The 15,800-nt window shown below is 42.8% G+C and overlaps 1 protein-coding gene and 1 long non-coding RNA gene across 12 annotated transcripts in view; one reads left to right on the forward strand and one right to left on the reverse strand.

The window, feature by feature from the left end:
* LOC132592305 (uncharacterized) overlaps positions 1-10,199 on the forward strand; it is a 46,328-nt gene extending 36,129 nt beyond the window's left edge. The window contains exons 2-5 of one of the 4 annotated variants that reach the window (XR_015949314.1): positions 2,838-2,961; positions 4,131-4,246; positions 4,395-4,484; positions 10,065-10,199. This is a non-coding gene — a long non-coding RNA (uncharacterized LOC132592305). Of the gene's footprint in view, positions 1-2,837; positions 2,962-4,130; positions 4,247-4,394; positions 4,998-7,560; positions 7,691-10,064 lie in introns of those variants that run through there. The other 3 variants (XR_015949315.1, XR_009557739.2, XR_015949313.1) reach the window with 3 other exon arrangements.
* Positions 6,928-15,800, reverse strand: part of SCUBE2 (signal peptide, CUB domain and EGF like domain containing 2) — a 57,303-nt gene continuing 48,430 nt past the window's right edge. For all 8 annotated transcript variants that reach the window (XM_035119439.3, XM_088667209.1, XM_088667216.1 and 5 more), the window contains 5 exons: positions 14,837-14,998; positions 13,200-13,397; positions 9,658-9,810; positions 8,355-8,434; positions 6,928-7,232 (listed from right to left, as the gene is read on the reverse strand). In XM_035119439.3, coding sequence (XP_034975330.1) covers positions 7,080-7,232; positions 8,355-8,434; positions 9,658-9,810; positions 13,200-13,397; positions 14,837-14,998 — 746 coding nt within the window. In that variant the 3' untranslated portion in view covers positions 6,928-7,079. The remainder of the gene's footprint in view (positions 7,233-8,354; positions 8,435-9,657; positions 9,811-13,199; positions 13,398-14,836; positions 14,999-15,800) is intronic.

Below are 15,800 nucleotides of genomic sequence, written 5' to 3' on the forward strand. Positions count from 1 at the left end.
AGTGCTGCTTGGATGAGATACTGGAAATAGGATAAACAAGTGGAACTTATACCAAAGCGTTCAGTATGCCAGCCGATATTCCAGTGCGCCAGCCAGCCAGCCAGCCTCTTTCACAATACTCCATTCCATTTCACCTCACACCCAGTTTTCCACCTTTGTTTCCAGGTGGAAGCAATCCCAGAAGTGCTTGTTTTTAGCACCAAATTTAAAAACCCCACTTGCAGAGGAAGCACAATCAAAGGCTTCCAATTGTTCCTTATAACCATGGCTTTACCTGCCACACACCTTATGGGTAGGATACCTCATGCGGCGCAGATGGGTAGGGCTAGTGAAAAACTGGCTTATGGTGCGAATTAGGGCCTCTGAACATTCCCCAGGGAGATTTGCCTGGTGCCTTTGTTACATATCTTTAAGTGCCAAGCAAAACCATTCTTCTCCTCCCAGGTCTTCGGCTAATTAAACGATCTTTGGCCTTTCAAACTGTGTGTGTTATTGTTTTGTTTGTATGTGTTTTTGTGTTTTTATATTGTAAACCACCCTGTGATCACCAGTAGAAGGGTGATATGTAAATTTAATAATGATGATAATATTAATAATGATATTATTATTAAATTTGGACTATGGGCTGAAGGTTTCCCATTCCTGACATATGAATGTTAAGCGTAATTTCATGGAGCCAGCCTCGCAATGTATCATGATCACAGCTTTAGTTTTGATCCTGTTCCCACCCCTGTCAAGGCAAAGAATTGCTCTCATCCAGTCCAATACCAAGGCCAGACATGGGTCTAGTGCAGCCAGTGCCACACCCGCAGGTGTAAGGGAAGGATAGAGCAGTATATCATCAATGTACACATATTGTTGACAGTGCACTCCAAAATTCCAGATGACTCTGGTCAGCAGTTTCATGTAGCTGTTAAGCAGCATGGGGGATAAAATCGAATCCTGCACGGGGCTGAACAAAACTCCCTCTGAAGATGGTCATACAAGTAGAATTGGAACTACCACAAGTCTTGGAATTATACTCTCATTCCGACACCAAAAGGCCAAAATGCAACTGCGGCCTAGCAGTTTTAACACAGGAGAGGTTTGTCCTGTCCCCTTTTCTTTTTAGAATAGCCCATTATGTAATGAATATATGAGGGTAAAAGCAATCTCTTTTTCACCTTTGGAGGTGTTTGGCACTTAGCCAGTGGATTAAATAAAAATGCTTTGTTCACCTCATCTCTGGGCAAAGGGAGAGAAAACAAAGGAAAAATACAAAGCCCTCCCCCTAAATGGATGATGTCTCTTTTATGTAATAGAAAGGAAGAGCTATAGGACAGAAGCCTTGCATCTCGTCTCGCATTAGCAAAGGTTCAATAAGCTCTTATTTGCAGCAGGACTGGTGGCTACATCAAAGCTGAGGTAGAGAAGGATTGCTATGAAAATGCAATCCTTTTTGAGTACTGCTCAAGGGTAAATGTGTCATTTATTTCAGCATGCAAATGAAGAAGAATTTGGTGGCCTTGGAGTTTTGCATCATCCATAGAAAAGCTTTTCTAATTGCATTACAGGCCACAGTAGTATTAAAGACAGTCAAATACAATAAATCTTGGTGTAGTAATGGAGCTAGGTAGGTAATCTTACACTTTACACTGTTGGTGACGGACCAGGAATGAGACCTTGGGGTCATAGTATATAGCTCAATGAAGAAGTCAACCCAGTGTGTGGTGACCATGACAAACCCAAATTCTATTCCAGGCATCATTAGGAAAGGAAAGGAAATTAAAAATGTCAATATAATAATGCCGTTATGCAAATCTATGGTGTGACCTTATTTGGTATACAGTGGTGCCTTGCTTAACGAATGCCCTGCTTAACGAAATTTCCGCTTAACGAAAGGTTTTTTCTAGCAGAGGTTGCCTCGCTAGACGAATGCGTTTTACGAAAAATTCATCTAGCGAATCGCGGTTTCCCATAGGAATGCATTGAAATTCAATTGATGCGTTCATATGGGCAAAAAAATATATTAAAACATCCAATGCATTCCTATGGGATTCGCTAGACGAATTTTTCGTTATAAGAAAAGACCTGTGGAACGAATTAAATTCGTCTAGCGAGGCACCACTGTACAGTTCTGATCCCCTCATCTCTTAGAGAATATTTTAGAGATGGAAAAGGTTCAGAAAGGGGCAACCAAACTAATCAAGGGGATGAACTGACTCCTCTGTGAAGAAAGGTTGTACGCTTGAGACTTTTCAGCTTGGAGAAATAGCAAGTAATAGGTGACATGGTAGAAATTTATAAAATTATGCAAGGCATGGAGAAAAACACTAGAGAAAGTTTCTCTCCCTCATAACACTAGAACTTGTGGCCATCCAATGAAGTTGAATGCTGGAAGATTTAGGACAGATAATAGAAAGTACCTATCAATGCAGCACATCGTCCAACTATAGAACTCACTCCCCCCAGAGGCACGGATGGCCACCAACCTGGATGGCTTTAAAAGAGGATTGACAAATTAATGGAGGAGGGGGCTGTCAATGGCTGCTAGTCATGATGGCTATGCTCTAACTCCAGTTGGAAACAGCCTTCTGAATACCAGTTGCTGGAAACCACAGGAGGCAAGAGGTCCCTTTTGATCATGTTCTGCTCCCTGGTTTCCCATAGGAATCTGATTGGCCACTCTGAGAACAGGATGCTGGACTAGATAGGCCATTGGTCTAATCGAGCAGGCTATTCTTATGTCATGTCATGTTATGTTTAACCAGTTACAGTATCATTGTACTGAATTTGTAGCTCTTTTTGGACCTAGTATCAAAGAAACCTCAATAGTCTTATTTCCTTTTTCTTTCTAGTTTAAGAACCTCAGTAGAACCCTGCTGGATCAGGCCACAGGCTCATCCATCCAACAGACAAGTTACCACGGGAACTAAAGAACTCTGGGAAATGAAAACTATTCTGGGGCAAGATCTTCTTAAGGTGACTTTCACATTAGCCCCTTTACACTAGAATTGCCATCCTTTGTTCTCTCACTTTTTTATGGAGCATCCAGATAACACCATCATCAGCCCATGCATTCCAGTATCTTCTGTGTTCTCTTGTGGTTTTTTGACACAGGTTTATTGTGGTAAAACACAGTTGCAACACCAGCCTATCTAACATGAACAGGAAAGGACTATAGAGGCTTTTAGGGGTCATACTTTTAAACCTTTCCTAGACCCTTTTATTTCTTCCTGATTGGTTAACTAGAATTAATTATCCCTTGAACGGCTGCTGTTAATTGTCCCTATGCCAGTTTCTGTTCTTGTGGGGGGGGGTGGAGGCTTCAATTATTGGCTTCCTTTCCATTTTTTATAGTCAAGTAGTTCCGTTTGGCTAAATTACCCACACCACAAGGATAGGACATAACGGACAATTAACAAAGGGACTATTACCGTAGTAGGCTATTTCCAAATAATCACCCATCTTTGCTCCTCAGAAAGCAATAAAGCTGGGTGAACTTTGAAGGAAGACAATGGTAGTTAAAGTTGCAGAGAATATTTGATTAAGAGGATTTACTTGGGAATATATGGGAAGTGAAACCTAGACTAATTGTTTGTGTGGAACCTTTTGTTTTACTTCCACTTCTTGATAATTGTGGAAAGCAATGCATTGGCAGCACCATTAGGCCAGTGTTTCTCAACCAGTGTGCCTCCAGATGTTTTGGGACTACAACTCCCATCATCCCTAGCTAGCAAGACCAGTGGTCAGGAATGATGGGAGTTGTAGTCCCAAAACATCTGGAGGCACACTGGTTGAGAAACACTGCATTAGGCTCTAGTGTAGAAACAACCTAAAACTGGAGGTTGTTACTCCACATAGCCTTGCCCTGCACAGAATGGTCTAATCCTAACAGTCAATTACAGCTGCTAGCCCCATGCCCAGTCCTCCCAAATTATCTGTGCTTGTACACAAAGCCTTCCATCAGTATTGGCATAATCAAGTACTGCTGCTGTATTCTATTTATTTCAATAGGGTTTGCCCGGGAGAGCCATATGAGCCTCACTGACATGAAAGGAAGTTGTACACAGCAAGTATTTGGTGAACTGCACTAGGGGTTGCCAGCTAAACTGGGATAAATATAGGCTAATGTGTTTCTGTACCTTTAGTTGCAGGTTGATCTGCAGAAATCGGCTGCTGGAGCTTTTCATGATGTGGAGATAAACACCTTCACCTGATAACACCTACCGATAAAACCACTGCTAAAGGTTTTACCACCACAGGGGTAAGTTCAAAAGCTGGCAGCTCTAATTGCAGCCCTTATCAACACATCTAGGACAAGAACAGTGTATTCCTTTGTCCTGGATGAAGCTTAACAGTTACCTTCTCACATCAATGAGATCATAAGCATGGGCATGTCTATTATTTATTAGGACCATTAGAAATGCTGGATAATTGATGACCTTCACTTCACTTCAGGAGTCCCCACTTGAGACTAAATGGTCCCACAAGAATGTGCCCAGGTACTGGAAGTTGCTGAAACTGTGGTCCCATTGAGGGACCTTTTCTAAAAAAGAGAGATGTGGCCTACCCAGTTTTTTAATTCTGAAATTTCAGATGTTAAAATTAACTGGAAAATTGAGTACGGACAACTTTCCACTGCATGAAAAGTTCCATGTGGCAGTCAAAAATGTGATGATTGCTACAGCAACAGCAGGGAACCCAGTATCTTACAGAACTAGTTTTCAAGCTGGATACCACCAGCATTTTCCAGGCTGTAAATTTAGGCCTACCTGTAAGCAAGTTCCTTTGGAAGTAAATAAATGGATAGACAAGCCTGTATGGGTATCCAGGAAACTTTCTATGGAACAGACTCAGCAGGAAAAAAGAGAACAAATTTTGTTGCTACTTTGAGCTCAGTTTCATGGCTGAATTTTTGAAAGACCCTGCTACCTGGGAAAAGTTATTTTTAAATTATTATGAGCTTGCATTTGCCTGCATTACTTGTTTATTAAATGGTTTGTTTTTGCTTAACTTATATGCTGTTGTGCTTTTGGATACAGTTATATTGATGGAAATGTTGCATGGACGTACCCGGCAGGGGGCAGGGGGGCAGCTGCCCCCCCAGAAGCAAAAAATATATATTAATCATCCTGCTTCATGGTGGCTGCAGCTGAGCTGGAGACACGTCGGGGTCCCGCAAGAAGAGCCTGAAGCGGCTCAGCAAGGTGCAGCGGCGTCACTAGCCTTCTGGCTGCCCGGGGCGGCAAATCAGAAGGCACCCCGCTGGGCGGCGAGGTGTCCACCGAGCGCATAACGGCTAGCGACACCACTGGGAGGAAGGGACCTGCGCGAAGGGAAAGGAAGAGCAATGGAGACAGGGAAACGGCTTCCTCCTCCTCTCCGTTTCTCCCTCCCCTCCTTGAGCTCCAGCGTGAGGGCAGCGCGGGAGCTGCGTCCCTAAGCAGCCCAGCCCCAGCAACAGCGGCGCCACTTACTGCTCCTCCCAGCCGCGGCCCGACGCCGTGCCCAACCCTGCTGGCCCCGACTCTCCCTCCCTCTCCTCCTCCTCATGCGGGGCAGCCGTTGGTGGAGGTGGTGAGGGGGCGGCGCGCTGCCCCCGCCCCCTACTGCGACGCCCCTGGCCGCACACGCGCTCTCTCCCCCGGGGGGGCAGGATAAAACGTCTTCCCTGAGTCAGTTTCACCTGGGCTCCGTAGCCCCGCCCACGTTCCCACTTTGTGGCCCCTCCTCTCCCGTGCCTTGGACCCTGAACGACCATGGCTTGCCCCCCCCCCAGTTTTGATCCTTGGTACGCCCCTGAAATGTTGCTTGCTTATTCTTATTGTGAGCTGCTTTGAGCTCAACATTGTTGTTTGAATAGAAGCATGCAAATATTAAATCAAAATCAAATCAAAGGTCAACAGTCAGTCCTAAAATATGATCCTTCCTTCTCGCAAGTCATGGGTGGTAGACCTCTCCTTGCTTATAGATACAGCCCATTCTCCTAATCTGAAGCTAGGTGTCTCCCTTGTTAGCCCTTTCGTCTGGAATTGCAGTGTGTACACACCCTCATTTTTGTCCCTTTCTCAATTTGATTCCAGTACGCATGTTGAAAATGCAGGCTTGTTGAAAATAAAGACCCTATTCATGTATTTACACATGTGCATTGAAAGAGGGATGGGACTGCTCTGCTCTTGTGTACCCAGGCTGGCTCTGCCCAGAGTCCTAGTGAGCACATCTGAGAATGTCTGAAGAGGAATCCCTACTTGAGAGCAGCTGTAGGATTTCCTCTTTGCATGTGCACTTGATGTTCAGAGGCAAGTCTGGGTCAGGTGTGGGTGGCTAGGGCCAGCAGCACAGCTCTACTTCTAATTCAGTGCTTCAGTGCCCAACCTGCGTGTAACACATTGGGAGGGCAAAAGTAAGGATTTGTAATCCAGGAAGTAGCATGTTATATTAGAGCTCTCCCCTACAAACATCTCCCCTACAAGGTCCCTTACCTTTAGAGGGAAAAGGCCCAACAAGAGCTGACAATGAGTGTATTGTCACAAGAAGAAAGCTCACTGACTCTGCCCCCCTCTCCAATGTTTGAGTGCTATCCTTGTTAAACTGGTCCTGGGAGACATAATAGTAGAAACTGCTTAGTAGTACTTTTAAATTGATGCAACATGGTGCCCTCTTGTGGGAAATTGAGGGAAGATTTCTACAATTCAAGAAAGCTGCTCAAATCATAGGACCAATATTATATATAAAAAGGAACAAACCACTTGCAACCTTCATTCATAACTACTAGTATATCAAGGATAGCCAACATGGTGCCCTCCAGATGTTACAAACTTCCACCAGCCCCTGTCTACATAGCCAAAGGTTAGTTGATGGTAGGAGTTGCACTCCACAACAGCTGGAAGGCACCATGTTGACTACCCCTGCAGTAGGTAATATAATGGCAGAAAATAAAACAGATGGCAATGAAATAATTATATTTTTAATAAAAAAATTTACACACTGTATACAACTGACTGGGCAGCTTCCTGAAAATTTCCCCATCTTAGAGAATACATAACAAACCTGCTGAACAATCAGTAACTTTTTAAGTTTTCAAAATATAGCATTCATTATTTGTAAGGCCTCAAAAATCTGGAGACTTTAGAGCGCAACAATCGAATAAAAGACCTTGGAAACATCTCCCTGGACTCTTGTGCTGTGTACTTGAAGTAGTTCTGTGGGTGTGCCAAGACATCAAACAATGCCTTTATCAGCTTCTTATCCTGAAAGTGTAAGAAAGAACTCAGTTGTCATTAATATACTGTAGTTTGAGGAAAAATTAATTCAAGCACAATTCTTGGTCTAGTTTCTATTACATATTAAGGTAAAGGGACCCCTGACCATTAGGTCCAGTCGTGACCGACTCTGGGGTTGCGGCGCTCATCTCGCGTTATTGGCCGAGGGAGCCGGCGTACAGATCCAGGTCATGTGGCCAGCATGACAAAGCCGCTTCTGGCAAACCAGAGCAGCACATGGAAACGCTGTTTACCTTCCCGTTTGGAGCGGTACCTATTTATCTACTTGCACTTCGACATGCTTTCCAACTGCTAGGTTGGCAGGAGCTGGGACCAAGTAACGGGAGCTCAACCCGTCACAGGGATTCGAACCGCCGACCTTCTGATTGGCAAGCCCTAGGCTCTGTGGTTTAACCCACAGTGCCACCTGCGTCCCTAATTAAGGTAAAGGACCTTCCTATTAGCACTTTTCTGTAATTCAAAGCGCAACCCACCAAAATGCTAAGGCTTAGGCCAGGCATCCCCAAACTTCGGCCCTCCAGATGTTTTGGACTACAATCCCCATCATCCTGTTAGCTAGGGATCATGGGAGTTGTAGGCCAAAACATCTGGAGGGCCGCAGTTTGGAGATTCCTGGCTTAGGCCAAGTTACCCACATATCATTGCGATCATCATTCCTATGCTTCCAGAAGTTGGAACAGAAGGCATGTTTGATTGGTAGGCAATTACTAATGCTCAAGTTCACAAGTTAGAAACATCAGCACTACTATTAGGCAGCAGGCTGAGACAGCAGCTTCAGGTAGCCAATTTACGGCAATATTAATAGGTAGCATATTGTCAGTTATTTAACATATCTACTGCATGTTTACTGCATCAGTTATCAACATATCTTGAGTCAACATTGCCTCCACCACTCCCTTCAGACTACTAGTTTTAGTTCTTGGGGAACACAGTGATAGCAGCATGTTGCTTCTTGTTGGAGAGATATGCCTGCTGATCCTCCTCCTGTTTAACTTCCTCTCTGTCACAGTAGATTGTAAATAAAACATTAAAACTTTATTTTCACAAACAGCAGTCATTCATGAATGGATGTTTAACTGAGAAGCTTACCTTAAGGATCTCTTGATGATTTTCTGATGCATACAGTCTACCATCTCTGACTATGTCTTCTATTAGTTCCTGATAATCCTCTGTGGAGACACACACAGATGACTTGCAATTATTCATTTGAGTTACATCAGCAGCACATACACATACACATATCTCTAGGCTGAACAGGAGGGATACTTACTACTCCTTTTGGCAAGTCACTCTGTAAGCATTTCCCATTCTTTAGCTGAAAATGTTCCCAAACAGAACTATAACCAAGCACTATAACCAAGCACTATAACCAAGACTACAATTTTCAGATTAGCAGATTTAATATCTATTTTAAACAGCCTTCAAGAAACAAACTATACTATACTGTTTAGACAGTACTTGCTTACTATTAAGGCAGAAATCATAAGTAGCCTTGGAGACATATATAAAGTGGCAAACTTTAAATACATATACATCTTTGCTAAATAAATCTACTCTTTATGCTAAAATCTGTCTACAAAACTCCTGCTTTTTTCCCTTTCACTTTTTTTGTATAATAAGCGAACAGCATTTACTATTTTGGTATCAAATGTATTATCCTGTTTCCACTGGTGTGTTTTCAGGATGGAAATCAGATTTTTAAAATGTGGGACAAATCCTTTTCCAGCTAAGGAGGGTGGTTAAGTTGCCAGTGACTGGCAGCAAAGCCAAAGGATTTGGAATTCATCATGCCATAATCACATCAGATTGTTACCCAGGGTAGCTTGGGATAACTGCCAAAGAGATCGTACAAGGAAAATGTAACTGCCAATTTTCTCTGCCTCTGTCTGAAACACTGATTAGTCCCAAATTCAACTTCAAAGTAGAAACTGTGAAACCATTTGTACCATTATGAGAAAAGACACTTCTTGGGATACAGCAATAAACCAGTTACAACTTTCCTAAATCAAAAAATAAAACCTACATTTCAGCAAAGCAACTTGGAGGTGTTCAGAGCCTAACTTGTCTCGAATACACAAATACAGTATACAATTTTGTGTAAAAATGTGAACTAGCACATAAAAGACAAAATCGGAAACAATTTGAGAGGTATACCACCCACATCAAACATCTTCCCCACCCCTTATATTTTCATATTTCATCTCATAAGGGACATGGTTAATACCCATGTCATTTTGTGTGGAAGGATGTCCTGACCTGACACATAAAATATTCTACCTATATAAAATGTTGATTTCCCCTACTCCCAGACTTTGAGATAGAAAGTAAAAACACAAATTTACACATTGAAACACACACACTTTAGTTCCAGCAGTTTTTAAGGTTTCCTTACCATCATATGTTACATAAGGGACCTGGAATCCTTTGGCACTATTTCCTTCATTGGACTTGAACTGGACCCACAGCTTCTTAGACCTGGAAGTGAAAGCTATAGGGCGTTCGTAGGTTTGACAGGTTTCGTATGTGGTCACAGAATTGGAGGAAGCTTCAAAACAAAATGGACAAAAGGAAGGTATCAAACACCTATTAGCTTAGGGTTTTTCTTTTGAACAACAAAATACTTTTCTTTTATTCTCTTCTCACCAACCCACCCAACTATCTACCATCACCCCAACATTAATTGCCCTGAAGTTTTCTTTCTGCGTATCTATTGCTAGGATCCATCCTAGTAAAGGGCAGAAGATTGTTTACTTGATGGCTACATGTCATACCCTAATATGTCCCTCCCATTGCTTCCAGGTGGTTTAAAAGCATTGTGGGACAATGTTTCCAGGGAACTGCCACCTCTAGCCTAGGAACAACACCCCCGCTGCGTGCTGCAACAGAAAAACTATTAATTGAGTGGGATATCTCAGTGAAGAAAGATGGACTACGCCTTAATGTTGGAGCATTGAGCAGCTTTCCAATTCTACTGAGGTCCTATCACTTGTCTATGGTTTTGCTGACAATCTGACAATAAATACAAATAAAAAATAAAAAGTATATTTCAAACATATTACTGCTCTAAATTTGATGTGATTTTTTTTTAGTATTTTCACTTCTTGTATGTTTTAAAGTACTGTAATTTTTTCTTGATTTTATTGTTTTATGCTTTTATTATTTATTTATTATGTTTGTAGCCTACCCTACATCCATAGATCCATAGTCCACAACATAAAATACAAGATAAAAAACACAAAATACATAATAAAAACAAAAACAAACAAACTGCTTTGAGGTTTGTTTTTTTAAAAAAACAATCAAGCGGCATATAATTTTTTTGAAATTAATAATAATAAACTAACTCATTGCACAAGGAAAAGAGAACACTAAATCCTTCTTTGTTCAGTACCAAAATCTATGCCAAGTGCATGTTTAATGCCCTGCTTTGTGGGTTACATAGAAGCTAAGAAACTGAACAAATCTTCTAGATGGAATATTGACTCTGCTTTGAATGTGCTACCGTACATGGCTTTTGCCAAGCTATTTTCTCTCAACCCAGTTCTCACCCCTTCTACAATACAGGAGGAATAATAATAATTTTCAGTATGGAGGAAATAATAAAAATGCAGGGTTTTTGTAAAGATTGCAACTAAATAATGCATGTGAACACCTTGGGCAACTGAAAGCACAATGTGAGTGTTTATTATTAGAGGTAGTATTAGAAGGTGGCACTGTGGGTTAAACCACTGAGCCTAGGGCTTGCTGATCAGAAGGTCGGCGGTTCGAATCCCTGTGACGGGGTGAGCTCCCGTTACTTGGTCCCAGCTCCTGCCAACCTAGCAGTTCAAAAGCACGTCAAAATGCAAGTACATAAATAGGAACCGCTACAGCGGGAAGGTAAACAGCGTTTCCATGTGCTGCTCTGGTTTGCCAGAAGCGGCTTTGTCATGCTGGCCACATGACCTGGAAGCTGTACGCCGGCTCCCTCGGCCAATAACGCGAGATGAGCGCGCAACCCCAGAGTCGGTCACGACTGGACCTAATGGTCAGGGGTCCCTTTACCTTTATTAGAAGGAACAGTACAGAAATGGTAGTATAATAGAATTTAGGTTTGCAATCAATATTCCTGTTTCAATGCACCATAAGAGAACCTTTGGCTCTGTTGAGGTCATTGGCAAAGCACACGTCAAGATTACACTCCAAAGATACAATTTGGCTCCATAAACATGCTATTTTTAGCTTTTAAAGATCTATTGCCTAGGAGCTGTGCCAAGCCATCAGCACAAGAAAATGAAGTGTTGCATCAACAAGAACAGGCACAGCATGTAGCAAGCCATGACTGAAGCAGTAAAAATATCATATTATATCCAAACTCACTTAATTCAGCAGGAGTAAAATCTTCTACGCCTCCCTAAATGCTAAGATTACTAGCTGAGTACAGTACCTTCAGAAAGGCTGCTCTTGGGTGTGTATTTGAAACTTAGTTAATGCAAAAAACAATGGTATTGTTTTTAGTAAGTTATACCAAGGCTGTGCCTTCCTGCTGCTGGTGTCTGAAGCTATGCACACATGACATTAGCCACAATCCATCTCTCCTGTAGTTTCTTGAGAAGTACTGTTTGATGCATTTCCCCCTCAAACCAGCTTCCATTCAGTTTGAAAACAGAAGCCACTTTCACTCCAGTTTAGCTGAGGTGTGAAAATTTGAAACAGCTGTTGCACAAGCACAGATCACAGCTTCATGCATAGGAGTTGGGAAGTTGCTAATGTGTACACAGCCAAAGTACAGTATCCCCATTGAATGGAAAGACATGCTATCAGTGCTGTAAGACCACTACATTTCAGGATCTCCTGAGCTCAACAAAACTAGTGGCAGCAAGAAGCTGGTGGATTGAAAGCTGCTACAAGGATGGAGAGCCAGGGGGCCATTAGATTTGCAAAGGCAGAATAGTGGGAAATTGCTGCCAAACACAAATATGCATGAGTGTTTAAAGGGTTACAACAATAGAGCTGAATTCCTAGACTCAGCTAGGTCATGCCCCTTCTCCAAAAAGGGAGGAAGTGAAGCCTTCTTTTCCTGTTCCCTTTCTCTCCACAGCTTGTAACTGAATGTTTATATCCAAGAATATTCTGCCTGTGTTCTCCTTGCTGCTGCTTGGATAAATGCATGAATATGACCTTCCGAATGTTTTGTAAGAAAAGCATTTAAAACTTACTTAACAGTGTATATATAGTCTGTTCAATGCTAATAGTAGTAGAAAGAGGGAACCGCTTCACAAAGCAAACTGAACTGGATTTGCAAAAAGTTTAAGAGCCTACATTCCTAACACTTCACTGTGCTGCTTGACTTGGTGAGTTTCAACTCTGCTACTTGGAACTCCTGCTGGAGACTGAATTTAGCCCTGCATTCTGAATTCAGGAGCCCCAATTCTTTCATTATTCACCCCACACACGTAGGTCACAGAGATTCTTATTTTTCTTCCCACATGAACCATTCTACAAAAGCAGTCATTTTAAATGGTTGACACTGCTTGCTGCTGCCAAAAGCCCATTCATCTTGGGACTTAGTGGTCTTGTGATTGCAGCCACCAGCAGATCATTTGCACTCTGGCTCCACTCAACCAGCTGGCATATACTGTATACACACCAAGGAAAGGCAAGCATGTTTGTGTATAAAAAGGAAAATGAATTCCCTACCTCCTCCACCCACCACAAATCACTATAGTTCCCCACTAAATCTAAAATATATCTGATCGGTTGTGTGGTGTGTGTGTGTGTGTGTGTGTGTGTGTGTGTGTGTGTGTGTTTCACCCATAATGGGTGGAATGTATTGTTACTAAAGAGCTAGATTTTCCCAGGACTTGCTTTGGCACAGACAAAATGTAGCAAAGATCCACCAGGAGAAATACCGGTACATTCATATACCTGACACGGAAACCTAGTTGAACTTACAGCTTTTTCTCATCACCAGGTAGTCTCCACATTCATCTTCTATTGGCAAAAATATTTCCGGAACCACTATCAGGATGCGGCGTTTAGGAGGAGGATTTATACTCCAAGTACATTCTGTGTTTGCAGGATAATTTCCAGGATAGTTTGGGGATTCAATGTATCCAGTAAACTCTCCAAGCTCACCACCACAGTGCCTGTCTGAAAAAAGGGAAACATGTTACCCATAGCCAGGGCAGAGGGGAAAACAATACAGTCATACCTCGGTTTAAGTACGCCTTGGTTTGAGTATTTTCAGTTTAAGTACTCCGCGGACCTGTCTGGAACGGATTAATCCACTTTCCATTACTTTCAATGGGAAAGTTCGCTTCAGGTTAAGTACGGACTTCCGTAACCAATTACACTCATACCTCGGGTTAAGTACGCTTCAGGTTGAGTACTCCGCAGACCCGTCTGGAACATATTAATCCACTTTCTATTACTTTCAATGGGAAAGTTCACTTCAGGTTATGTACGCTTCAGTTTAAGTACTCCACGGACCATCTGGAACGGATTAATCCACTTTCCATTACTTTCAATGGGAAAGTTCACTTCAGGTTAAGTACGCTTCAGGTTAAGTACAGACTTACGGAACCAATCGTGTTTGTAAACCGAGGTACCACTGTATTCACACCTATGTAATGCCACCAGCAACAATCACAACTGATACAATTACTTTGGCTACTATCTAGGAATCATGCATATCCTTTCTTCCTTAGACCATTTTTATTGAGTAGCTGCTTCAGATAACTAAAAACAAAGGAGCAGAATCCATATACAGTACAGCTTTGTCTGTGGAAATAAATGGCAACTTTAAGCTGTAGACACATGTGGCTTAAAACCTCATAATGAGGGAAAGCAAACTTAATGAAATGGACTGCATCTTGGAAGCTTTAAGGGGAAGTGGGGTTGACTGAGGTTGAGGGAGAGCAACAAAGTAGAGAGGGAGTCTATCGCCATGCCACCATGACAATGGAGTTCAGCTCTGTGTCCTGTTGCCTGGTAACAAGAGATGGGTTTCCTGGTCTCACAAGATATAGTCGTCAACAGGGAGGAAACAGCAAGCTGGTGTCGACTGCAGAAAAATCAGGAAATTGGTATTATCTGGGAGGCATTTACACCTGCCTTTCCCAACCTAGTGTCCTTTCAGATTTTTGGACTACAACTCTATCAGCCCCAGCCAGCATGGCCAATGGTAACAGACAATAGGAGTTATAGTTCAAAACATCTGGAGGGCATCAGTTTGGTGAAGGCTGGTTTAGTGGTTAGAGAAAACCTGGCTTGGAAGAATTGCCTGAGGGTTAGGGCCTAGAACTTGGCACAACTGAAGCAGAGGCTGTTGGAGAGGACACCAACAGCTCCTTCCCTATCTCCACTGATAAGAGCTACTTGGATACTGATACCAAAGAAAGCAATGAAGTCAGGTTAGGAAAGCCTACATCCCAAAGCAGGATATGACTAACAAGGAGTGATTGCTGTTGGGTGGTGATATGGCTTCTGCTCACTTAAGGAAAGACCAATAGCATCTAGGTATCCCCACTGAAGTTAGTACTAGGTCCTTTCATTTTGGACTGACTACAACATAGGTTATCAATATTTACCTTTGCAATGAGTTACATTTGTTGATCCATCATAATCAGTCGTTGTGTTTCCAGGGCATGAAATGCAGTAGTTCTGTCCAAACTCAGGCTGGTATGTTCCAACAGAGCAGCGGATACAACGATGTGTTGTAGTGTTGTAGAAATGACCAGGTGAGCACTGCACTGTAGAAGAAGGTGAACAGGCAACATGCTACAATAGCTAGGGTAAGCTGTGACATGATTTAACTGCAGCCATTCCACTGAATGACATTTCATCCAAGACTAATTTTCTGCACAGAAAAATTGCGTACTTCCGACATGCACACTGCCACAGATATGCTAATTTCACTTGGGAGTTCAGACTGTGGGCACCTATCACTTAGCAGGAAATTTCAATGCATGTCGAATCTGGCAAAATAAATATGTATTCACTACACAAGAAGCTATATGTGTGGTGTATGCATGCAATTCCTTTAAGAAAGTGAAGTCCATATAGGTAGGGCAGAGTTGTAGAACCTATGGCCTTGACTACAACTCCCAAAATCCCTTCCCATTGTTCATGCTGGCTAGGGGTGCTGGAAGTTGGAGTCCCAACAACATCTGGACGGCTTCAGGTTTCCCACTCTTGATATAGGAAAAAGTCTTGAGGATTAGTCTATCTTGCTTGAATATATTCTTTCCAATTAGTCCCAGAGTCGGCAAGGTTTACCTTGTCTAGGCCGGTTCACTCCAGCGGAGATCCCTCCATGGGCCGGCTTGCGCCCACAATTTCCGGCGTCTGCGTCCACAGATGCAATTTCCGGCATCGCAGAAGCGAATCCCCACGCCACGCCAGTTTAGCGCAGCACACGGGGACTCTCCGAGCAGGCGGCTCGGTTCGGGGGTGGCTCATGGGCCGGTTAAACGACCCCCGTGGGAAACTTATGGCCCATGAGCCTTAGGTTGCCTACCCCTGAATCAGTCCCTACCCAACAAGCACTTTAGA

Source organism: Zootoca vivipara, chromosome 1 (assembly GCF_965207765.1).
Source record: "Zootoca vivipara chromosome 1, rZooViv2.hap1.1, whole genome shotgun sequence".
In the NCBI taxonomy this organism is placed as follows: domain Eukaryota; kingdom Metazoa; phylum Chordata; class Lepidosauria; order Squamata; family Lacertidae; genus Zootoca; species Zootoca vivipara.